The following is a 23,058-nucleotide window of genomic DNA, read 5'->3' as shown; positions in this document are numbered from 1 at the left end:
TCTCAATTAAATTAAGATTGAATTTCATTTTATCAATGCTTACTTCCTTTTTTGTCTTACACGAATAACTTCTTCAATCAAACATTCAAAAGACGAAAAAGACTTTTGGGCGAGAAATTTATTTCAAAAAGGGAAAAACAGTTTTACTTGAGTCGATTTTTTGAAGTCTGTCAATGTCTTATGAACATTTAAAATTAACTAACAGACGTCATCATTAATTGAATATCCACAGTAAATTAAGTCCGGCGTCACCTAGAGTAATTCGTCCAATGCGACCTTCAAACTTCGTTTTAACTAACCAAAAGAAAAGTATCACTGTATGCAGCATGTTGTTTCGACCCTGGTAAACATAATGAAATTAATGAAGCTGCATCAATCGTTAAAATAATGAAAATAAATCATACCTTCGGAAGTTCGTATTCATCTGGCCCCATGACCAGTTTGTAATGAGGTGGGTTAAGTTGGACTTCGACAATTAGGGGATTCGAAGTCGGTTGTGGCTTCTCTGGGCATTTCACTAAATACTGTAAAAACACGACCGAGAAAATGATGAAAATTAGGAACATTTACCACTAAAATGATAGAGCGGAAAGCAATATTTGCATACCTGTCCGGTAAAGGGGCGTCTATCTGGGCGATCTGTGAAAGCCGGCAGTTGGCTGTCTAGATAGGTAGCGAGGCAATGCATGATTACCGCACTGTCAGTGGGGCAGCTATCGTCTAAATCTTTCCGCTTAGCCCCTCCATCCCACCGGAAATTACCCATGCATCCTCCGGCTGCTAGTTCTATAACATGACGAAAGCAAACATTTTAAAATTTACGGTTCATCATCTTCAATTTCCAATGTAATACACTTACGATTTAGGCAGCGAACAAGGTAATCTTGGTGAGAAGTCACCTCCAAGTAAGGAAGTACTTCGACAAGAGAAGGTATATTAGCTGCCACAGGGGCTAGTTGACAGGTTTTGCGCAATTTTTCCAAACTCGATTCACCTAATAAATAAGCAATTAATAAAATAAGACGTGAACAAATATACACAAGAAAATGCATATTATTTTAATGAATTACCAATTCTAGCATCAGCTAACCCATGCGCTGTCAATGATTCATTAATTCGATTAATTTCAGCAACTAATGGTTGAAGCACAGTCGAAGAAAGCCATAGTCGAAATTTTTCATTATATTCTAGTAGTTGAGAATCAGAAATCCCTAACTGTTGCCATACATCGCGACCTTTTATTTTGGCAGGAGATTTAGTACTGGTACTTTCGTCGACCCCACTTATTCCAGCGGTTGGTACTATAACCAAAAAACGAATGAATGTTATTTTGCGTTAAAAAGCGTTTTAATGAATTCAATCACCTGTAAAAGAAAGTTGGTACGTATACTTTTTCAAGAGAGGAGAGAAATCCGCTATTCCTGACGCAGATGGGGAATAATGCCAGGAAGAGGCTGTTGTGCTCATACCAGTGACATCTTGGCTTTGGCCTGAATAAATAAGTGTAAATACTGGTTGCAAATGGTTTTCAACAAAATTTACCTTTGCTTGTTTGAAATTCCTCTCTTTCAACACTTTTGCACATTTTCATAAAAGAATCTTCTTCATAAAGTTCATCTTCCAGATCCCAATTTTGTGAAGTGTACAACACTGAGCTATTACTTCCCTTTTGAAATTGCAAGGAGGAATTTCCTGTAGACTGGTTTGCAGCTTGTTGATCTAAAACAAATTTTCAGAAAAGGAGAATTTTTAATAAAAATATCTTCTTGATTAAATTGAAGGATATAATTACACTTCACAGCTGGTGTTGATGGTGAAGATCCAACAGGAATATAAGGAATAGAAGGTGGTCGTTTCAAAATAGGTGAGCAAGTGGGTGTTGATGTGACAAATCCTATTTCTGTAATAGTTCAAAATTTTGTTAGGTTTCATTGCAAAATAGGGAATAGTTAACACAAATTACTAACCATCATTTCCTACACCCAGTAATTTCTTTTGTTGAGGACTGAGAATTACGGGAGGGTCAATTTTAGTCCTTTTCACATAGAAGAAGACTCCAATGGCAAAATTCAATACAAAGACAAGGCAAACAACCAAACTTGAGTACCACAGCAGGGTGGATGTCATTTCATAACACTCATCTTCTAAATGCCTTTAAAACATGTAAGATTTTAATGTTTTGGATAGAAGTTTATCATTTCAAATTTTGTATCGACATTATACTCACAGGTAGTATGCTAGGAATAATGCTCCAACTAGATTACCGACAAGCCAGGGTTTTTGGTTTTGAACTTCAAGAATTTGTCTTTTCTTAGATATTGTCCTAACGATTAAACTTTCATTTTGATCCATTTTATTTAAATTATACGATTTTTAAACAACCAAAAGCCATGGGAAACCGAGTCAGTGTGAAGAAATCGTCTGTACTGAGTCTAGCCGTTGTTTTGGCGCTTGAACAAACGTTGCCAATTTTATATCTAAAGCTCTCGCAAATTGATTTTGTAAAATTGGCCAGAATTGCCGAAGAGGCAGCGCTGCAAATAGCGACGAGGACGGAACTTCTCACTCCATTTTCTAGGACCCTTGAACGGTTTTATTTGTGGTTACCTGAAAACGAAATCACGTACAATCATTTCCAATTACACCATGGCAGCAGTAACGAAACCCCAAATTTTGAAGTCGGTCCTCAATGGAGCCAAGCAGTTCTCAACCTCCACTAAAGTATATTTTACAGTTTAAAAATCTTAAATTCTTATGCAATACATTTTTGGATGTCGGTATTTCTAAAATCGACCTATATCATCAAACCATGTGATACCGGTTTAATCCCGTGTTTCACAAATTTGTGATAACGAAAATCGAGATTTCTACATGTTCTATAATTTGGGTTAATCATTATGTCATTATGGGTATATCATTTGTCTGGGAAACTTCTGTGACCTCTACAACTTCGGGGATTTAAGTTCAGAAACGAGTAGCTAATATTTTAACATTATGAATCTAGAGCCACACAAAGGTTGCTGTTATGGGAGCCAGCGGTGGAATTGGTCAACCTCTCTCCCTGTTGCTGAAGCAGTCACCATTGGTTTCTCAATTGAATTTGTATGATATTGTTCATACCCTTGGGGTTGCTGCTGATTTGAGCCATATTAACTCCAAAGCCAAAGTTACAGGCTTTGTTGGTCCTGATCAGTTGAAGGTAAAAACCAAAAATTATCAAAAATTATTTTCAAATAACTTATTTTCATTCTTGTTGAAATAGAGCTCTCTAGAAGGTTGTGAAGTAGTCATCATTCCCGCTGGTGTTCCGCGCAAGCCCGGCATGACCCGTGACGATCTTTTCAACATCAATGCTTCGATCGTTCGTGACTTGGCCGTTGCTTGTGCTGAAGTTTGCCCCAAAGCTTTGATTGGAATCATCGCTAACCCCGTACGTATTTAAATATTTAGTCTTTGTACAACAATTATCATTGTTTGTTGGGTTTAAAAACAGGTCAACAGCACCGTCCCCATTGCCAGTGAAATTTTCATGAAGGCCGGAGTCTACGATGCCAACAGAATTTTCGGTATTACCACCCTCGATATCGTTCGCGCCAACACCTTCATTGCTGAACTTAAGGTAATAGCGATTGCCGTCTTTTGGTGTTAAAACGTTTTGTAACAATTTTCTGTGTAAAGGGTTTGGACCCAACCACTGTGAACTGCCCAGTCATTGGTGGCCATGCCGGTATCACCATTATTCCTCTGATTTCCCAATGCATGCCAGGTGTTTCCTTCCCCACTGACCAGCTCAAAGCTCTCACCGAACGTATCCAGGTAACTAGTTTAGAAATGCCAATTCAACAATTAAAATGCTCACCGTTATTTTTCTACAGGAAGCTGGAACTGAAGTCGTGAAAGCCAAGGCTGGTGCGGGATCTGCTACATTGTCTATGGCCATGGCTGGTGCCCGTTTCGCCGTCTCGTTGATCCGAGCTCTTCGTGGCGAACAGGGAGTTGTTGAGTGTGCGTACGTGCGCTCTGACTTGACCGAATCCAAGTATTTCTCCACCCCCATCCTTTTGGGCGTAAGTCTTTTATCATTTTTATATGTGAGAAAATATTGTCTTTTAATTATCTTTAAACTCCATTCTACAGGCCAATGGTATTGAAAAGAACCTTGGACTCGGTAACTTGTCCGATTACGAAAAGCAACTTGTTGCAGCCTCCATTCCCGAATTGAAGAAGAACATCAAGAAGGGTGAGGAGTTTGTCCAGAAAAACTAAATATGTGGATTTCTTGGAAACGAGACCCGTTCGGAACTTTACAACAAAAAGATAAAGTGAACTAGATATTGGATAATATATTCTATGATCTGCCGGTAAAGTCTAGTAAGTCACACTTAGATTCATTTACAGAGTGGTGTACAGTATAGATAAAATACACTTTACTCGTTTTGTTGAACAAAGTTGTATTGTCAAAATTTTTCCTATTAATCTTAATTTCGTTATCGTGGTTATGCAAAGTTTTAGTTTTGCTTTCATTCGTGGCTCTTGCTCAATGCCGGGGATTGCGGTTTATGCGATAAAGTAAGCTTCCTTCTTTTGTTGGTGGGTATAAGTAGTTGTAATGTTGCTGACATCATTTCATTTCGTTTTCTAATTGCATGCTAGTCGTTTCAATCATTGCAAAATGAAGTCCGTTGTAATTTATCTGTTTTTCTATAATTTCTTTACAATTTTCAGTTGGAATACTGTTAGCGCGACCAACGCCTGGGATGTTAATTTCAATTCCAGTGGTTTTACTAATCAAGCTAAACTTGTTATCACCGACTGCGATGCCGTCAACCTAGAGCAAGAAATCAACCGTGTACTAGGAGGAATGAAACATAAAGGCGTGATTCAACAACCACACAACATCGCAAATCTTTCGCACGTCACCTGCGTTGATGATCCGTTCATGGGCAAAGCCATCAACTTGACACTGTTTAAAATGGACGATGTTCCCAAGCACGGACACATGCAACGGTTAGAATTGAAGTCGGCCAGTAAATCAAAGTCCCTTGTTGCACACCGTGACGAAGAAATAATTTACAGTTGGTGGTTTTACGTCGATCCTTCTTTAACGGTGGAAAAACAAACCTTCACCATCTTTTCGTTGAAAACTGGCAGTCTAGATTCTCACAACCACTCCCTGGCTTCGTTTTCCCTCAGTAAAAAGCTGGGACTTAATCTTCGTTTTGATTTAGACGCCAAAAATCCGCATACCACCAAGATTTTAATGCTGCCCCTCTCAGCTGTTCGTGGAGCGTGGATTCAAGCGTTCGTTCAAGTTCAATACAAGAAAGCGGCTGGATTCATCAACGTCATTCTGAAAGATATTTTAGGCCATCAACTGTTTCCGGCAGCCAATCAGACTGGAATCTTTCATGGTGATACTTTCCACAGCGAATGGACATCCGTCCGACCTAAATGGGGACTCAGCCGCACAGTATCTCAAGATTATCACAACTCAGTGTATCTACTCCTTCAAAATCTTCAAGTATGGAAAAAGATGTAACTGTTACATTGAAGCCAATTTGCACCGTGCTTTCCCATATAACATTTTATGCTATTAGCCAATAAAACGGTGATTTATTTCACTGTAATTCACTTACTTCTTAGGTGTTTTTATCTTGATTAAGAGCGTAAACGCGAATGTAATCGATACGCATGGCGTTGTCTTCCGTCTCGATGTTCCAGGTGGGTAACCAGTGCTCCCTTTTCTCCCAAAACGGTCGCATCTGAACAGGATCTGACATCTTCCAGGGTTTTTCAAGTGGTTGACCGAAAGGCTGGTTGACACACCAGTCTGGAAACATGTTGCCACCGACCGCAACATCCAGGATGAAATGAAACTGCAGGAAAACCACCAGACAGTGAATATCCCATTTTTTTACAGTATTAAATAAAAGTTGAGACCAACTGATATTACCGGATGATCGAAAGGGGCGATTCGAGTACCGTTACCCGTTAAATTCCAAATATTTTCACCTTCAAAACCACCCATTTCCCAGAAACCGCCAGGTGGTGGAGACATGGAACCAATTAGTACGTTGTCGACAGAAAATTCAAAGCCAGTTGGCGACCATTCCAATCCAAATAGATGGAAATCTGAAGAGAAATCTGGATGGCTTAAAACTCTGAAAAAGAATTCCGTGTACGATTTATCCTCCACCTGAATCGTATTTAAATTTTTACAAAATTTCCATACTTTGGCCAGTACGTCATTCGGTGGCCGTTATGCTGAGCGTCTGGTCCCCAGTGTAAGGTGGTACCACTGAGTTGCCTTCCATAAGGCTTACCGTTGCAAGAGAGATTGGTGTTAGTTCTGACTTCCGTTAGATCGATCTCGCCCGATCGCGGATTACTTCCGTAGACCGAGTCGGTAGGCGACATCCAAACAGCTTTTTTGTGTCGTAATCAAGTAGTATAAAAGCAAAGTACTTTTAGAAATTAGATGGCATAATAAGTGCACTTTTTACCTGGCCATATCCAGTCGCCTTTGGGCATTTTAGCGCGAACTTCCACAATACCATAGGTAAAACTGAACGACTTTTTCGTGTGAATCCGAGCGGATTGAATCGGTTGAATTATGTCATCACCGGCCTCTCTGGTACGCAAAATAAACGCAGAACATGTTAAGTAACCTGCGGGAGAACACGGTGGGGTTCCTAATAAAGTGCTTACAAAAAGCATCCACCTCCCCAATTGACGTTGCATCCTTCGAGAGTTAAATCCAGAGTCCCGTTGTAAAGAAATTCGGGGCTGAATCGATCGGCTGTCAGCGTCGGTTTTATGAACAAATGACCGTCTCGAACGTAACTATTCGCCGACAAAGAAAAGAAAAAACACATTAATCTTGTTGGTGGTATATTATTATACCGTACGGTAAAATGTAATTGATTATTTCACGTAGTACAGATTTTCACTGCGGTTGACATAGATTTGGAACGAGTTGCTTCCACGCCAGCCGCTGATCATGGGCGTCCATTTGTTGTACTTTTTGACAATTAATTATTATTCCCGTTACTCTGGTAATAAAACTAAAAAATCAATTACGTCCAAATGGTCGAACTCGTCTTCCCAAATTAAAGGCCCGCGACGAGTTTGTGAAAATGACGACCTCTTCAAGCTCCGACGCGGCAGGTAATCAAATTTTGAAACTTTCTTAGAAGACGGTAATCGTGGCAACAAATTGCAACCGACTGCGGCATCAACAAAGAAGATGGCCGCACAGAAAACGAGAAATTCCATTACCGTATCCTCCTTTTACTTGCCAAAAACTGTTCTAGACTAACTGTCGTAGAACGCGATAACGACCACATAGGGTAGATACGACTGGTCAGGGGAATGCTATCTTAAGACTGATTACGCTTAACCTAATTTCTGGATTCCTTAGAAATGCTCAAAATGCTAAGATCGGCTGCTTTGATTTCAAATGCAAGTTTTTTGGATCCAGTGGTCGATGCCAAATATTTTTGCTGTGTTTTGTGCTAGATGTTTGATATCAGGCAGCGCTGTAGATTTATTTAAATAAATTTAATCGATAATTTTTGTGTTAATTAAAAAATTTATTTTTAAAAAATTCCTTTGAACAAAATCAAATGCCCAAATAAAAAATTTAATAGTTCCGTGTAGGTTAAAGTAGCACAACACCACATTTGAAAGACAATACAAAATTGCACAATGCTGAGAAGAACATTTAGAACAAACAATAGTTCTGTGGTCGTGGTAATAAATACGAATAGAAACACTTAAAGCGGTCGCATTTCAACTGCAAAAACCACTTAGTCTTGACGAGTTGATTGGTAGAAAGCTGAAGGCGATGCTCGATAAAGAATTGAGGCAAATTAGGGAAGTCATTGAGATAACCTCAGACGCCGGGTCAGTCTTGATAATCTTCACGGCCGGAGCAGGTATTTCTGAAGTCAAATTCTTATCCAAACTTTGATGGACAACGGGAACTGTGTCTTTGTTAATAGGACCGTTTTCTATGAGTGCAATAACCACAGGCAAGTTCAAAACGTTCAAAGGTTGATGAAAAACTGTGCCACTCAAATCCGGCATGGGATACTTAGGTATGAATTTTCTTTTTAACTGATAAGTCGGCAAATTTTGTTCGTAAATCCTTGGTTTTGTCCGCACTATTGGGTACGTAGAAGAAAATTCACTTTGTTGGTAACCCGCATGAATAACAGCTAAAACAATAGTTGTTAGCGCGATCAAGGAAGACTGTGCCATCTCGTTCGTCTACGAGCAAAAATAGAAGGAAACTAAATTCCGTGGTAGTATTGCAACAGGTATTTATACGATAATGGAATTGAAGCGAAGAAGCACACCTCCAGCAGTAATAATGCCAGCTGCGCACGCCCTCGACTTACTTCTCCGTCCAGCACGAATTCACGCTTGAAGGCATCTATAATCTTGAACTGTATATGTAGAATGAATCCGCCGGGGGAAACAGAAGATGTTGTTTTCTTTCACAAGGAAATAACGAAACAACAATTCAAAGAACAATTATCTCTTAAGGGATTTCTAAAATTAGCGCATAACGCGCATAACTTGTTTTTACCCCATTTACAGCTTAGTCTCAATTGTGGATGCGCAGTAGATTATTTTCAAACATTTTTAGTGTAATATGAATTGTATTTCATTTAAATATTAATTTGATACGTGAACTTTGATGAGATGACCGTTTTTGACGTATTATGTAACAGTGGTGTGACTATTTACCGCTAGATGAACGTGTTGTCTGTAAGATTACTTAACCAGTCAAAGTCGTAAATAGACAGAAGACGGGACAGTTCTCCGTCGTAGTAAATAAATAAACGAAGTGGACAATTTATTTTCAATGAGTGATGAAAATAAATTGTATTTGATGTTTGCTAAAGAACCACAATCAGTTTTTTTTTCAACGCATATAAAAATTTGTCTCGACTTCTGCTGATCAAATTTCGTAATCTCTATAAGTAGGTCTGCCTTCTCAGGTATTACTATGTTTCCCAATAACCGGCGAATTTTGAGTTGCGTAAGAATTGCACCTTATGTCTGTTTCAGGTAAGTTCATACATTTCCATTTAGTTTCATTATGAAATGCTTTCAGTAAAACTTCCTCATTTTGTAAAGGAATGCATCTAATGAAGGTGTTGTAAAGAAAAAGGTCCAAGAAGTTGGACACAAAGTTTCAAAAGAAATCAAGAGTTATGCCTTGACAAAGTATGTGGATTATGTAAGAAACTATGACAAGATTCTGGAGGTGCGTTTTCCAAGAGCAATGAAGTATATGTCACTTATAATGTACATTTAACAAAATATTAATCTGAATGCAATATTTAATGTAGAGTCTACAGGGTGTTCTCTGTGGGTATCAAAGACCTTTACCAAGACACCAAAACATTTGTTAAAGTCAAGAGTCTTATTCGGAATGCCAAAAAAAATGGTGGTGGAATTCATTCAGTGGGGCTGAAGGAGATTGACATTTTCTACCGCAGTAAGACAAATCAAATTTGTTTCATTAGTTTTTATTTTGACATTTTATTTCAGTGCCTAGAGAAATGCTGAAGGTTTCACCAGTTCTTCTCATTAGTGCTTTACCATTTGCCAATTACATAATCTTTCCTCTGGCGTAAGTAGGCTATTACAGATTTTTCCCAATTCCACAAATTACGTCATGCACCGAGAAGGGGGGGGGGGATGAATTTTGCGATAGGATTTGAAAAATAGGATGAGTGGAGGAGGCCGAACGAAAAATGTGACCATGTCTTCCGTCTGTTCGGGACATTTTCTGAAAACATTATTTTGCATGTTGAATAGGGAAAGGGAGAGGAAACATTTTGTTGATGTAATTTTTAGGGGAAGGATTAGTATTTGTTCTAATTGTAACAAAAGGGATAATGACGTAATTTATAACCCCACCTCTAAACATTTAACTACTGATTCTATTGTACAATTTTGTTTTTCAGGTATGTGCTTCCCAAGCAATTGCTCTCTACTCATTTTTGGTCGCTTCAGCAACGACGTGATTTTGCCCTTCAGGATCATAAAAAAAGCGTCCAGCACTTTAGACCAACCTTTCGTTGCATGCAGGCAAGAATCCCCTCAGTTAACGATACAGATCTTACGAAGAAACTGAGTCAAATGCTATCCAAACTCGCCAGTGGTGTTCATCCAACTGTTGAAGAGATCTTGGAAGTGAAAATTTTATTTCAACGAGAACCATTCCATCTCAATTGTTTGTATCCTCGACACAAGGCAAGTTATAATATTTCTCCCACATATTTTTAAAATTTTGTAATTAAATCCATTTCATATTTTCTAGAATCAACTGTTGAAAGTGCATGGTATGCATACATTATGGTCTCGTCGGCGTCGATTGTCGCAAAGAGCAGAGGAAATCCTTAATAAAGATAAAGTTCTTGAACGAGAAGGAGTGACGTCACTTTCATTGGAAGAACTACGATCTGTAAATATCTTTCGACACCTATTCCTACCAGAGTACGATTATTTCATCGTTATTCTTAATTAAAAATGTGTTTTGAAATTTGCAGGCTTGCTATTCTCGTGGACTGAATCCTTCCAACATGAGAACCGAAGATATGGTGAAATATTTAGAGCAGTGGATTGCAGTGTCTGTTCATGTTGATCCGGCGACCTATTCTCTCGTTCTTCATTGCCCGATTTTACTTGCCTATAACCAACCCACTAACCGTGTGCTTATTCAGTAACTAATTACTATCGGTGAAAACCTAGTCCTACAATTTAAGCCTGTAAATGCTGGATTTTCAATAAAGAAATGTTAAGAAAAGCACGACAGGAAGAGAAACCTTTATTTGTCAATTTGCCCTGCATCTGTGTTAACCAAAACAAGAAAATATTTAGTCAAGAAAGAAAGGAAGAAGAAACGTCGGAACTCTTTATGGGCTGAAATAGGACAAATGATGGTTTTTGAGTGAAATAATTATTCATGATTAAGTCGTCGTCCAGATATTAAATAACTGTCAACTTCGTTGTCTGGTGCAACGATGGGTATAGCAGCCTTAGCTCTCCGCGTAGGTTGATTTCCATGCCTAATTGGCTGCTAAAAGAAGGCAAACGTAAACAAAATTAAAATACGGAAACTTTTCCTAAATAGTTTTTAAGATAATACTTGTCTTCCTGGATCGTAGTACATAGTACCACCGCCATACATGTAATCCTGTGTCGGTGAACCAATGGGGACGCCCACCGGTACCGTGGGTGGAGCTGGAGCCGGAGGATAGCCTTGATAGGGACCAGCGTTGAAAGGAGCCGGGCCAGGACCAGCGGGATAGATCGGCTGGGTAATGAAAGTCGGAGGCGCACCTTGAGCAGCCACAGCCATAGGAAGTAGAGGAGCCGGAGCTGCCGAAACGTAGTTGGGTGGCGGCGAATCGTTGTAGGAAGCATAGTAAGCTGCACTTCCTCCGGCAGCAACTGGATAGGGTGGCTGTTGAATTGGCGCAGCTCCAGCATTGGCCGGAGGAGGAGTAGTCATCCTCTGTCGCTGGGACGAATAACGCTTGGAGCGAGCGGCATCTTGGTTCCGCGGAGCAGAGTGGTCTTCGATACGCATCTGCTCCATTCCACCCACCACAGCTTGATCAGCGTTCCCATCCATCGGCCGACCAAATTTGCCTCTTCCTCGACCTCGAGGCTCCTCAAACGGACCTCGATGATCCATTCGCACGTCCTGAGAAGCACTGGGGCCACGGTTGAACGGCTGATGAGGTGGTCCTGGTCGACTATTTCCTCCTTCTTCATCTCCTCGATTCCAGTTGGGATTGTCATTACGACGGCCGCGTGAACTGATAGCTCCTCTTCCTCGAGGTGAAGCTCCACCGCGAGGGGGTCCCGAATAACCCATTGCACCTCCACGATTACCAGTGCCTCGTGAGCTTCCTCCACGAGGGGCACCGCGAGGAGAAGCTTCTGCTCCCATTGGTCTTCTGGGGCTTCTAATATTTTCTTTGGGAGGTTGGTCAGCAGACTGTTCTTCATCTCCTTCACCAGACTGTGGCACACTGTCACTTCGGGCTCTAAGTCCTTTGGCTTCTCTCATTTCTCGACGCTCTTCGAATGTTCGTCCGCCTCCTCCACGTCGATAAGAAACAGCGTTCGCCTTACTGTTATTGCTATTGTTGCTGTTACCACCGCCGCGACGTTCGTTGCCTCCAGTCATTCCAATTCCTCTTTCACCTTCTCTCCAATTGGATTGGGAAGATTGCTTTGGGGCAGTCTCTCCCTGGGCCTTGGGCTCCTGTTTGCCATCCGATAATGCGGGGAATTCATCCTTTTTGGGCATTTCTTGGCGCTGCGTGCGCGGACGGGAATCGGGATTGCGTTCAAATCCAGAGCCACGTTCTGAGGGACCACCTCTTGAGGCAACACCACCACGTCCGCGAGGCCGAGAATAAGCATCTTCATCTTCCCATGTACGATCGTACTTGTTTGGGCCACGACCATAACGTCTGCGACGGCGCGCCCTGTAAAAATAGATTCCCCAGACGGTTAGTAAAAACAAGTGCTTGCTAACTCAATAGACGTGCATTATACCTCGGAGCTCCTTCTTCCTGGCGAATGTCGTATCCATAGAGATCAACCAACTCTTGATCACTCTTGGGCACTTGCTGATTTGGGTCAAACATATCATGACCCCAACGATCGATGGCTTCACTTCTCGTCTTCTTCGGCTTTTCCACCTCTACTCCGGCTACAGGCTCTTCACTGCAAAAATGTTAAAAAATAATATTATTTTAAATGAAACAAGTTAAAGGGGAAACTTGTTATAATTACGCAGCTGCCTCTTCAACTTCTTCACGATTTCGGTCATCGTGTTCATAAAAGCCACCTCTTTTTGGAATATATTGAGGGTTTCGACGGTCTTCATCATCATCTAACGGCTTGGCTGGAGCATCTTCGTCGTCACTTTCTTCTCCATCGCCTTCTTCCCGTTCACCTTCTACAACCTCTTCTTCTTCATGTTCTCCTTCAACTTCTTCGCCTTCTTCATCTTCAACTAGCTCACCTTCTTCGTTTTCACCTTCAACTATCTCACCTTCTTCGTCTTTACTGCTTTCAGGTTGTTTTTCTTCCACATGAGACTCTTCTTGCACTTCCTCTGTTGCTCCAACTGGTGTTTCCACCTCTTTGTTGCTCTCTACTTGAATTTCCTTGGTGGCATTTGAATTGTCAGCAGTCACTACTGTGTCTTCTACCTTAGCTTCCTCTTCGACTGTTTTAGTTTCTACTGCTGACTGAGATTCATGGGCTGTGACAGGTTTTTCTTCTCCAACTTCCTCGTTTGGTTCAGTAGCTTCACAATTTTGATTTGAGTTTTTGGAATCTTCGGGTACCAGCTTTTCTTCTTTAGGGGTTTCTGGTTGTATCTCTGGTTTTTCCTCTTTCTTGCTGTTCTCAACATGTTCAGTGACAGCTGGAGCTTCTTCCGCTTTACTAGGCTTTTCTATTTCTGTTTCGACTTTCGGGGTGGATTCTGAAGCAGCAACATTGACTTCTGCTGATGGCTTTTCAACTGCAACTTGGATTGTTGCTGAGGTGTCCTGCTTAGCCACAGCAAGATCTTTTTTTGCTTTTTCAACTTCATCCCTAGCTCTAGCCGATTCCTCTCTTGCTTTGTTAAGCTCTTCTCTGGCCTTGGCCAACCGATTTTTGGTTTCTTCTGAATCTCTTGTGGCAGACGTGATCACCTCTGCAGAAGCTTTGGGGGCATCTGGAATCGTCTTGTCTTCTGGTGTCTCCTCAGTGGGTTGACTGGCAACTGCAACGTCATCTGTCACCGCTTTTGATTCAGCCTAAACAGACAATGGGAAATATTATTGGACATTGTTTTGGTTGTCAAATTAACACAACTATTTTCACCTGTGGATTGTCACCGCTGTTAGTGCTTTGCTCAGCCGAGTCGGCATCTGCCACACTGGTTACACCACGCCTGCTGTCGTCGTCGGCCATGTTTTCCGGTTGAATTGTTTGTTTATACTGAAAGCCCCACCCAAATCCTAAGAGTTGAGCACTAAATATAGTGAAATTTTTCTACAGTCATAAGTAATATAGCTTTAAAAAGTAATTGCTTGACGAAATAGATTAGAAAGTGTAGATTACAGATGAAAGTCGCCTAAAAGTAATACGGGGCTGGGAAAAACATTGCCAGATCGACCTTACAACACAATCACTGGCTTGTTATAGAAAATCAAGGTGCGGAGGACTGCGGACATTCGGAGCATACCAACAACCAACCCAAGTTGTTGGGTGGTTGGCCCTTTTCAGAAAAAAACAAAAAAGTAAATATTTTACCTTTCTTTTTTTGTATCCTCTTTCGTCGATAGCTGTAGGCTGATAACGCTATCGTTGCCTCGCAGTGTTTCTCTCCTTATTTAGGTTATGTTATTTACTCGGAGTCGGAGCGTATAAACATGTTAATTAAAGTACTTTCAATTAAATTTCATACTTATGAATATAGCCGGATTTATTATAGTGTTATATGTGTTCTTAACCTTCAGTACAGAATAACAGTACCAATAACTGTTTGGCAATTCCGGTGGCTTACCGGATATTGTTTCAAAGTAAAATAACAGACAAGAGTCGGGGGAAAAAAGAACGTTGAACCCCTTTACTTACTGGAAACTATTAGTCTATTAACCACTACATCACACACAGAATTTGTGTTATTACGTAATGCTGTTCCACATTTCAATCACGTTTTTGTCACGTCGCGATCACGTTCCTTCCAAGTCCGCTTGACTACATTTGAATTGATTATTTTTTATTCAGTTCAAGTATAGCGGTACTAGAAACATACCACGGTGACGAGGAAAAATATTTTTTAATTGACATTGGGAATAAATGTAAAACAGTAAAAAAAAAAATAGTTCAGTTTTAAAAATGTTTGAATAACCTAAGCTGTATTTTATTTCGACTTGAATCCACCCGGATACTCGTCGTTACAAACAAAAATCCTTTACACCATATTTTCAAAGGTCAAAATATTTAGCATCTTGCGGTCAAAGTGTAATGAGTCTTGCTTATGTCATGAATTGATAAAAAATATTTTCTGATTCAAATCCTATATGTCCTTGTGGTAAAGTATAAAAGCTATGTTACGTTCATTCTTTAACCGGTAACAGTCAGAATTATAAATATTCTCCTTACCGTTCACTGCCAAAGCCATGATGAAGCTCTCTATTATCGCCCTTTTTGCTCTGGCAGTTTGTCACGGATCTAGCATTGACAACCAAGCGCGCGGACCAATCCTCTGGCAAGATGATTTTGAATTTCTTGACACAAACAAATGGAAGCACCTAATTACAGCATGGCGAGGGGGCAACAGTGAATTCCAATATTACGACAATCTACCCGAAAACAGGTATTATTTTCAAATTGAATTTCAAAATGGAAATAACTCATTTCAATTTAAAGTTACGTTCGAGATGGGATCCTATACATCAAGCCAACATTGACAGCGGATCGTTTTGGCGAGGCTTTTCTGTACAATGGCACACTTGATTTGTATAAGGAAGGCTGCAATGTGGACATCGATGGCGGTTGCTATGTGTAATTATTATCCCTGAGGGTAGTACTTGTACTACCAGAAGGCATTAAAGTAAATGCGGGTGTCTGGGTGTGTAGGAGGGGGAGGGATGTGGGGGGAGTGTACGCTGTTCTGGGCCAGGCTTCCAGAACCTTTAATTCAGAATCAGAATAAATTTATAGAAATCTAAACTACTGCATCGATTTTCTTCAAACTTTTTGTGTAAACTTACAGTAATTTATCTCAGCGGATAGGTAAGTTTCGATTCATTTGGTAATACTAAATTTTATTTCATTTTATGCGGATTTAGTCATTAGCTTTTTGTGACTTAGGACAACCACAAAATCCATTAGGTTGTCTGTTGACAGTCTGTTGATGTCTTGTTCAGTAAAAATAAATTTCGTCAACAGTTTTGTTATTGTTACAGGATATTGTTTCTCTTTTAGAGAAGTTCAGTGGAACAAAGGTATTTTGGTGTGTGCTATTCCATTTAAGAAATGTTCGTAAATTCATCAATTATGCTAGGCAATATTTTGGGATGAACAACTCACTGGCCCCATTGGTTTGGTGGCAGAATACAGTTTTCTTAAGGAACTAGATGTTGTAAAAATGTTTCAGTTAAAACCTGGGCGCTTGCCTTCCATATCTGTTAAAAATATACTGTTCATCACAAGACCTGAAGTTGAGCTGATGGATTGTATTGCCGATAACTTGCACAGGTATGAATAATCTACATATTTTAACTTTAAATAGTCAACAGTAAGTTAATTTACATTTCAGCGAAGAAAGCCAAGGACATTCTGCTAGTAAGGAATATCAGTTAATTTTTGTCTCCCGACGAAGTGCAGTATGTGAACAGCGGCTCAAGGTTGGTTAAAGTTACTTAAATCAGCGAAGAAGAAATTGTTGACAAAATTATTACTTCATTTAGGACAAAGGAGTGTATGGAACTCTTACTTCTATTGATGAACTGCCTGTTGATTTTTTCCCACTAGATAGTGATGTCATTTCAATGGAACTCGATAATGTTTTCAAGGTATTTATTTATGAGCCAAACTTTGAAAGGGATTGCTTGTCATCAATTTCTTCAAATTTATTCTCAGGATTTATATGTTGACAATGAAATCAGCTCCTTACACCAAATTGCTCATGGGTTAATGTCCCTCCAAAGTTTATAAGGCATTTTCCCCAACGTTGTGGGTAAGGGGCGCCATGCCCGTAACGTATTCGAATTGATGACTCGAATGCGACGTGATATTGGGGTAGACTGTGATCCCCCATGTCTCCGTTGTTCGACACTCTCATGATCATTGATAGGACTGTAGATTTGATAACTCCTGTTGTCACTCAGTTGACCTATGAGGGTCTTATCGACGAATTCTATGGAATAAAACATAGTAAGAAAGTATTGTTAGCTTCTGAGTAAAACAATTATTTTACTTGCATTTTGTGGTTTCATTGTTATTTAGATACAGTCAAGCTTCCAGGAGAAAATTTTCTAGCCTCATCACATGCGGGCCAGTCACCTCGCTCTGATGGTAGCTCTGTTAAATCTGTTGTTCTAAACTCGGCCGAAGAGCTTTACGCTGATTTGAGGTGAAATTTTGAATCAGACAAATTTTGCTTCCGACAGTTTTAAAGTTATTTATTTTCGCAGGGACAAGAACTATTCAGCCGTGGGTACTGCACTCAGTCGCAAAGCTAAAGCTATTTCAGCTCAGTAGCCTGGATAACGCCATTGTTGCATTTGGAGGTGTTAAGGTTTCTGCATTCGCACGTGATAGTGGAGAAATATTCCTAGACTCCTTCGATGATTCGGTAATCATGGTTAGTTTAAACTCAATAATATTTCTCCAGCAGTTTTTTTCATCGGGATTTTTTTTTCTTGTGTATTCTCTTTAGATCAACCCGGATATACCTGATGAAAGGGAGCTGAGGGAGTGGCTTAAAGACAATCAGTAAACAAATCCTTTTTTACTGATTGTCTGAAGATCTTAATTACTTGACGTCCTTAAACATCAACTGCAGCTAATTGCCTCATCTTTTTTCTCGAATTGTTGCCTCCATCTGTTTCCCTGAATTGTTGCCTTGCCTCAAACTTTTTTCCTAAAATATGGCTTCGATCTTGTAACCTGAACTGTTGCCTCGATGTTGTACCCTGAACTGTTGCCTTTTTACCTCAGCCCTTGTGATGGAGAAATTGGGCCACTGTCTGAGTTTAACTCAAGAATTTACATTGTTTATTATTTTATTTCGTAAATGATACAGAAAAAAAATCCAGGAAATTACAATAAACAAAATCTTACGAAATTCCTACATTTTAATTGTTTTGAAAATATAAGCAAAAGCTTTTAACTGATATCTTGCCCGTTAATACCCGAGGGCGAACCTGGAAGGGTCTTGTTACCTGATTATTTTTTTTTATTGTCCTTTATTTTGAATCATAATTTGTTTTGTTAAATAATTAAGGGTGGCTTCTGCAGAAATTATCAATCCCATTCAGTCTGCAAGGATGGTGACAAGTGATTCGTTTAGTTTTACCAATGGCACTATTGAAATCAGAGCCAAAATGCCAAAAGGTGACTGGATTTGGCCAGGTAAAAATACTACAATCATTTTTTGAAATAATTGTAGGATTAATACCAGAATTTAAATCAATTAAGCAATTTGGATGCTGCCTACCGACTCGGTTTACGGCGAATGGCCGCGCTCGGGCGAAATTGACATTGTAGAAATTAAAGGAAACGCTGATTTCTCTTGCAACGGCTATCCGATAGGGCGACAATTGGCTGGATGCACTTTGCATTGGGGTCCTGATCCTAGCCAGAACCGATATCCTCTAACACACTGGGAAAAGTAATTTAACAACTACTTACGCTGCTCTAAATGAAATATTAAAGAATAATCACATTTTCTAATAAAAGAATCATACAGGATCCTGATTTCTCCTCAGATTTTCACATCTTTCGTGTCGAGTGGCTCCCAAATGGTTTTCAATTCTTCATTGACGACGAAATGATTGGCGAAGTATATCCTCCACCCGGTGGTTTCTCAGAGCTGGGCGGATTCAGCGAACAGAATCTGTGGAGTTCAGGAACTAAAATGGCACCTTTCGATCAACCTGTACTATATTTTTAAAAAGATTATTTTCTCGGGGTTATTTTAACCGTCGCTTGACTTTATTTCCGTAGTTCCATTTCGTGCTCAATGTGGTTGTTGGCGGCAACTTCTTTCCCGACGGTTGCCAAAATGCGGGTTATGAGAAACCGTGGAACGCAAATGACCCAACTCAAATGAAAACTTTCTGGGAAAGCCGCGACAAATGGCTACCCACATGGAATGCTGACACGGAAGACAACACTATGCAAATTGATTACATTCGAGTGTATGAATTATAAATTAAAAATCACCTGAATTCCCAAATAAATTGCCTTCTGGTACTATCAAATCAAGCAGATTTAAATGGCCATGACCTAATTTTCAACAATTCAAAAGTGATAAGCGAAATACTATTGTTATCAATCAAAATGTATAGGTGAATCAAGTCTTTTCTATATCAGCCAAGTCAAGGATTTCGCCTGATAACTCTTGCGATCTCACCAACCCAATCTAACAATTGAATTCAGGACGTGGGTATAATACAAGCCGTTCGTTTCTTGCACGATAAACGAATCTTGATCAAACAATGTGGAATCTGAATATAAATCTTCGTTCGACTTAGCAAAGAAAGTTGCACGGTATATAAAAGGTATTTTATGCCAGTCTTTTCTTGATAGTCTTCCCTTTACACAAGCGTGTCCAGAAGCAAAAACAATAACTTAATTATATTAGACGATAGAATCTGAGAAAATGGAACTTACCATTTTGGCACTATTCTCTCTGCTGGTTGTTTGTCGTGCAGCCGTTAACATTGATAATCAGGAGCGTGGTCCTATCATCTGGCAAGATGAATTTGAATTTTTAGACTATAGCAAGTGGATGCATTTGATCACCGCCTGGCGTGGAGGTAACCAAGAATTTCAGTATTATCACAATCTCACGGAAAATAGGTAATTGGAATTATACATCACAAATTTTCTAAGGATGAGGTTAAAAGTTAAAAAACGTTGGCTTTATATTAAGTTATGTGCGAGATGGTATCCTATACATCAAGCCAACTTTAACTGCGGACCGCTTCGACGAAGATTTTCTGTACAATGGCGAACTCGATTTAAATCAGGAAGGTTGTAATGTGGACTGGGAAGGAGGCTGTTATGTGTAATTATTAAAAAATATTGCGCAATAGTTGTCTTTTGATTAATTGATACTCGTGTTTAAATTAGAGCTGCCGGAGAAGAAATCATTAATCCGATTCAGTCTGCTCGGATGGTGACAAGCGATTCATTCAGTTTTACTTACGGAACGATTGAAGTCAGGGCCAAAATGCCCAAAGGTGACTGGATATGGCCAGGTATAAAATTTGATACAGGAAATTAACTGTTAAATATAATGGTATACTAAGGGTTTGACCAGTACAGCAATATGGATGAAACCCACCGATAACGTTTACGGTAATTGGCCGCGCTCGGGCGAGATCGACATCGTAGAAATGAAAGGAAACGCAAATTTCTCTTGTGATGGCAATCCAATTGGGCGACAGTTGGCCGGAAGCACTTTGCATTGGGGTCCGGATCCTAGCCAAGACCGATGGCGATTAAGCCACTGGGAAAAGTGAAATTTTGATGCAAATTGGCGTAATTCTTAATGTATACTTACTTATAGTTATTTCTTATTTAAGGCTCATTGAGGAACCTGATTTTTCTTCCGACTTTCACGTTTACCGAGTTGATTGGCTCCCAAATGGCTTCCATTTCTACATGGATAAAGAACTGATTGGCGAATTGTTCCCACCTCCTGGTGGATTCTGGGAACTGGGAGGATTTGAAGGAGAGAATCTGTGGATCTCCGGCACTAATTTGGCCCCTTTCGATCAACGCGTAAACAATGCTAATAATTATCTTATATAAATAATAAAAATATTTCATTGCTATTTTGTGAATGGCAGTTCCATTTCTTGCTCAATGTCGCTGTTGGTGGAAATTTCTTTCCTGACGGTTGCCAAAATGAAGATTACGACAAACCGTGGAACGCATCTGATCCTACTCAAATGACGAAATTCTGGGAAAGTCGTGACAAATGGCTACCAACATGGAACGCTGGAACAGAAGACAATTCTATGCAAGTTGATTACATTCGAGTCTACTCTTTATGAAAACAATTGCTCAAACAAAAGAATCTTTTATAAAGTTGAATATTCTAAGAAATTGATTCATCTAATAAAAAAATGAGCCTTTTAAATGGTTATAAAATTATGCTATCCATCATCCATGAAGAAAATTGGCGATAAGTGTTATTTGAACAATAAACATTAGATTTTCTATTTCGGTTTTACTTATCGCTCATTTTCTGGCCCTAAATCATGACGTGAAAAACTTGTATTATTCAAACATGTAGACAGGTACACGGGTAACAGTTTTATTGTTTGAAAATCGCTGTATATATAAGTGATAACCGCGATGTTGGGTTACAGACAACCTATACCAATCTGCGTAGGTAGTTATGTCAAAATTATGAACCTTGTACACACTTCTAATCCCGCAACCGCAAGAGCCATTTACGATAAAGATTTGAACGACAGCGATCCCAGCAGTAAACCGCAACAACACTCTAATACATTGTAATGCGTTGGTCTCAAAATTGTACGTGATCCTTGACAGGCCATAGTTTAATCAAACAATCGTCATTGCATTATTGGACTGCGTACCTACTGGGTTGCAAACAAAACAAACACTATGCGTATTTAAGGCACTACTCTGCGCTCAGATTAGAGTAGTCTTTCTTCAAGTGTTCAAGAGAAGCAGGAATTCAATTTTAGCCTACTTGCAAAGAGGGAAAATGAAGCTTGCAACTTTTGCCATTTTGGCTGCTGCCCTGGCCGTTTGCCATGGAGCCAGTTTCAACAGTCCAGCGCGTGGTCCGCTCATCTGGCAAGAAGAATTCGACTTTCTCGACTACAGCAGGTGGAAGCACTTGATCACTGCATGGAGAGGTGGTAACAACGAATTCCAGTATTACGACAACCTCCCAGAAAACAGGTACACTAATTGAGCAGAGACAAATGTATTTTAAGCTTTTAACTAATCTATGATTCTTCCCTTAAAGCTATGTTCGAAATGGGATCCTATACATCAAGCCAACTTTGACAGCGGATCGTTTTGGCGAGGATTTCCTGTACAACGGTGTCCTTGATTTGAACGCCGAGGGTTGCAATATTAACATCGATGGAGGCTGCTACGTGTAATATTTCTATATAGTAACAAAAATATTTTGATTTTCCATTTTCATTTCATCAATCATAGGGTGGCTGGCAATGAAATTATCAATCCAGCTCAGTCTGCCCGAATGGTGACGAGTGATTCGTTCAGTTTTACTTACGGAACAATCGAAGTCAGAGCTAAAATGCCAAAAGGTGACTGGATTTGGCCAGGTAGAAATGAGTTGTTATTAAATATAAAAACAATTGGGAAATTAATAGTATTGAAATATCCTATAAAGCAATTTGGATGTTGCCTACTGACGAAATTTATGGTGGTTGGCCACGATCGGGTGAGATTGACATCGTAGAGTCCCGAGGAAACGCCGATTTTTCGTGCAACGGCTATCCGATAGGGCGACAGTTGGCAGGAAGCACTTTGCATTGGGGTCCTGATCCCAACCAGAACCGTTTTGACCTTACCCACTGGGAAAAGTAAATTTACATATGTGCATGAATTAATTATAGTTACTACTTAGAATAATGTTAAACGTTTTTATTTTTCACAAAGGATCACTCAGAATCCAGATTTTGCCAGCGATTTCCACCTTTACCGTGTCGAATGGCTTCCAACTGGTTTCCAATTCTTCATTGATGATCAAATGATTGGTGAAATGTATCCCCCTGCAGGTGGATTCTGGGAATTGGGAGGATTTCAAGGACAGAACCTCTGGAGCGGTGGAACTGTAATGGCTCCCTTCGATCAAAAAGTATATATTTTTTTTTTATTATTTATTTTAAATATTTCATTTACATCATTGTCGTCGTGTTTGTGCAGTTCCATTTTCTTCTTAATGTCGCTGTCGGAGGTAACTACTTCCCTGACGGCTGTCAAAATGCCGTTTATGACAAGCCGTGGACCGCATCTGATCCTACTCAAATGAAAACTTTCTGGGAAAGCCGCGACAAATGGCTACCCACATGGAATGCTGCCACTGAAGACAACACAATGCAGGTTGATTATATTCGCGTGTATCAGCTTGGTTAAATTGCCACAAACTGATTTTAAAAAAAATTGATTTTATGGAAAGTTTAACTTGACTCTTAAAAGAATAGAATAAAAGAATGCAACATTTTCTTTATCCTTTATTTACTTCACCTCATAATTTGATGTAAAGAGATA

General features: G+C 39.7%; 9 protein-coding genes and 1 long non-coding RNA gene across 16 annotated transcripts; 7 read left to right on the top strand and 3 right to left on the bottom strand.

Annotated features, from left to right (window-relative positions):
• Positions 1 to 103: 103 nt before the first annotated feature.
• On the bottom strand, positions 104 to 2,444 carry LOC124203677 (transmembrane protein 209-like). The gene is made up of 10 exons (XM_046600443.1): positions 2,228 to 2,444; positions 1,968 to 2,152; positions 1,793 to 1,900; positions 1,543 to 1,719; positions 1,365 to 1,490; positions 1,071 to 1,301; positions 860 to 994; positions 608 to 786; positions 405 to 524; positions 104 to 340 (listed from the first exon to the last, which is right to left on the bottom strand). Exons 1-10 carry the CDS (start codon positions 2,350 to 2,352, stop codon positions 215 to 217), a joined length of 1,512 nt encoding a protein of 503 aa, XP_046456399.1. The 5' UTR covers positions 2,353 to 2,444; the 3' UTR covers positions 104 to 214.
• A 70-nt stretch (positions 2,445 to 2,514) lies between these two features.
• LOC124203686 (malate dehydrogenase, mitochondrial-like) lies at positions 2,515 to 4,448 on the top strand. The gene is made up of 7 exons (XM_046600455.1): positions 2,515 to 2,721; positions 3,005 to 3,199; positions 3,263 to 3,430; positions 3,494 to 3,619; positions 3,679 to 3,816; positions 3,876 to 4,067; positions 4,138 to 4,448. The coding sequence occupies exons 1-7, from the start codon at positions 2,647 to 2,649 to the stop codon at positions 4,264 to 4,266; spliced, it is 1,023 nt and encodes a 340-aa protein (XP_046456411.1). The 5' UTR covers positions 2,515 to 2,646; the 3' UTR covers positions 4,267 to 4,448.
• Positions 4,449 to 4,540: 92 nt separating this feature from the next.
• Positions 4,541 to 6,631, top strand: LOC124203688. Its single transcript, XM_046600457.1, has 2 exons — positions 4,541 to 5,521; positions 5,722 to 6,631. The coding sequence occupies exons 1-2, from the start codon at positions 4,673 to 4,675 to the stop codon at positions 5,764 to 5,766; spliced, it is 894 nt and encodes a 297-aa protein (XP_046456413.1). The 5' UTR covers positions 4,541 to 4,672; the 3' UTR covers positions 5,767 to 6,631.
• Positions 5,474 to 7,437, bottom strand: LOC124203681 (beta-1,3-glucan-binding protein-like). The gene is made up of 7 exons (XM_046600448.1): positions 7,081 to 7,437; positions 6,941 to 7,020; positions 6,709 to 6,843; positions 6,504 to 6,631; positions 6,233 to 6,425; positions 5,954 to 6,161; positions 5,474 to 5,876 (listed from the first exon to the last, which is right to left on the bottom strand). Exons 1-7 carry the CDS (start codon positions 7,273 to 7,275, stop codon positions 5,640 to 5,642), a joined length of 1,176 nt encoding a protein of 391 aa, XP_046456404.1. The 5' UTR covers positions 7,276 to 7,437; the 3' UTR covers positions 5,474 to 5,639.
• A 1,330-nt stretch (positions 7,438 to 8,767) lies between these two features.
• Positions 8,768 to 10,828, top strand: LOC124203685 (LETM1 domain-containing protein 1-like). 2 transcript variants are annotated; one of them, XM_046600454.1, is made up of 7 exons: positions 8,768 to 9,078; positions 9,148 to 9,277; positions 9,363 to 9,511; positions 9,565 to 9,646; positions 9,984 to 10,272; positions 10,340 to 10,483; positions 10,569 to 10,828. In XM_046600454.1, exons 2-7 carry the CDS (start codon positions 9,261 to 9,263, stop codon positions 10,743 to 10,745), a joined length of 858 nt encoding a protein of 285 aa, XP_046456410.1. In that variant the 5' UTR covers positions 8,768 to 9,078; positions 9,148 to 9,260; the 3' UTR covers positions 10,746 to 10,828. The 2 variants fall into 2 exon arrangements, with proteins under 2 accessions (XP_046456410.1, XP_046456409.1); XM_046600453.1 differs by having other exon boundaries at positions 9,148 to 9,300.
• A 1-nt stretch (position 10,829) lies between these two features.
• On the bottom strand, positions 10,830 to 14,737 carry LOC124203673 (protein CASC3-like). Of its 5 annotated transcripts, none has more exons than XM_046600435.1 (6): positions 14,350 to 14,737; positions 13,918 to 14,054; positions 12,832 to 13,850; positions 12,592 to 12,762; positions 11,168 to 12,521; positions 10,830 to 11,098 (listed from the first exon to the last, which is right to left on the bottom strand). In XM_046600435.1, exons 2-6 carry the CDS (start codon positions 14,005 to 14,007, stop codon positions 10,979 to 10,981), a joined length of 2,754 nt encoding a protein of 917 aa, XP_046456391.1. In that variant the 5' UTR covers positions 14,008 to 14,054; positions 14,350 to 14,737; the 3' UTR covers positions 10,830 to 10,978. The 5 variants fall into 5 exon arrangements, with proteins under 5 accessions (XP_046456391.1, XP_046456394.1, XP_046456390.1 ...); XM_046600438.1 differs by having other exon boundaries at positions 10,830 to 11,095; positions 14,350 to 14,676; XM_046600434.1 differs by lacking the exon at positions 14,350 to 14,737 and adding an exon at positions 14,158 to 14,333.
• A 377-nt stretch (positions 14,738 to 15,114) lies between these two features.
• Positions 15,115 to 19,035, top strand: LOC124203684 (beta-1,3-glucan-binding protein-like). Its single transcript, XM_046600451.1, has 6 exons — positions 15,115 to 15,418; positions 15,472 to 15,606; positions 18,053 to 18,180; positions 18,247 to 18,439; positions 18,508 to 18,706; positions 18,775 to 19,035. The coding sequence occupies exons 1-6, from the start codon at positions 15,222 to 15,224 to the stop codon at positions 18,979 to 18,981; spliced, it is 1,059 nt and encodes a 352-aa protein (XP_046456407.1). The 5' UTR covers positions 15,115 to 15,221; the 3' UTR covers positions 18,982 to 19,035.
• Positions 15,891 to 17,893, top strand: LOC124203694. Of its 2 annotated transcripts, none has more exons than XR_006878591.1 (8): positions 15,891 to 16,049; positions 16,109 to 16,302; positions 16,364 to 16,451; positions 16,515 to 16,619; positions 16,687 to 16,980; positions 17,053 to 17,179; positions 17,241 to 17,401; positions 17,486 to 17,893. It is a non-coding gene; the product is annotated as an uncharacterized LOC124203694 (long non-coding RNA). The 2 variants fall into 2 exon arrangements; XR_006878590.1 differs by having other exon boundaries at positions 15,892 to 16,049; positions 17,241 to 17,410.
• A 94-nt stretch (positions 19,036 to 19,129) lies between the features above and the next one.
• Positions 19,130 to 20,888, top strand: LOC124203683 (beta-1,3-glucan-binding protein-like). Its single transcript, XM_046600450.1, has 7 exons — positions 19,130 to 19,331; positions 19,415 to 19,632; positions 19,706 to 19,840; positions 19,906 to 20,033; positions 20,101 to 20,293; positions 20,361 to 20,559; positions 20,628 to 20,888. The coding sequence occupies exons 2-7, from the start codon at positions 19,433 to 19,435 to the stop codon at positions 20,832 to 20,834; spliced, it is 1,062 nt and encodes a 353-aa protein (XP_046456406.1). The 5' UTR covers positions 19,130 to 19,331; positions 19,415 to 19,432; the 3' UTR covers positions 20,835 to 20,888.
• A 481-nt stretch (positions 20,889 to 21,369) lies between these two features.
• LOC124203682 (beta-1,3-glucan-binding protein-like) lies at positions 21,370 to 23,011 on the top strand. The gene is made up of 6 exons (XM_046600449.1): positions 21,370 to 21,717; positions 21,785 to 21,919; positions 21,982 to 22,109; positions 22,178 to 22,370; positions 22,447 to 22,645; positions 22,714 to 23,011. Exons 1-6 carry the CDS (start codon positions 21,518 to 21,520, stop codon positions 22,921 to 22,923), a joined length of 1,065 nt encoding a protein of 354 aa, XP_046456405.1. The 5' UTR covers positions 21,370 to 21,517; the 3' UTR covers positions 22,924 to 23,011.
• The last annotated feature ends 47 nt before the right edge of the window (positions 23,012 to 23,058 follow it).

Source organism: Daphnia pulex, chromosome 10 (genome assembly GCF_021134715.1).
Source record: "Daphnia pulex isolate KAP4 chromosome 10, ASM2113471v1".
Classification (NCBI taxonomy): Eukaryota; Metazoa; Arthropoda; class Branchiopoda; order Diplostraca; family Daphniidae; genus Daphnia; species Daphnia pulex.
The sequence above is the reverse complement of the archived record's forward strand: the minus strand, read 5'-3'. Positions and strand labels throughout refer to the sequence as shown.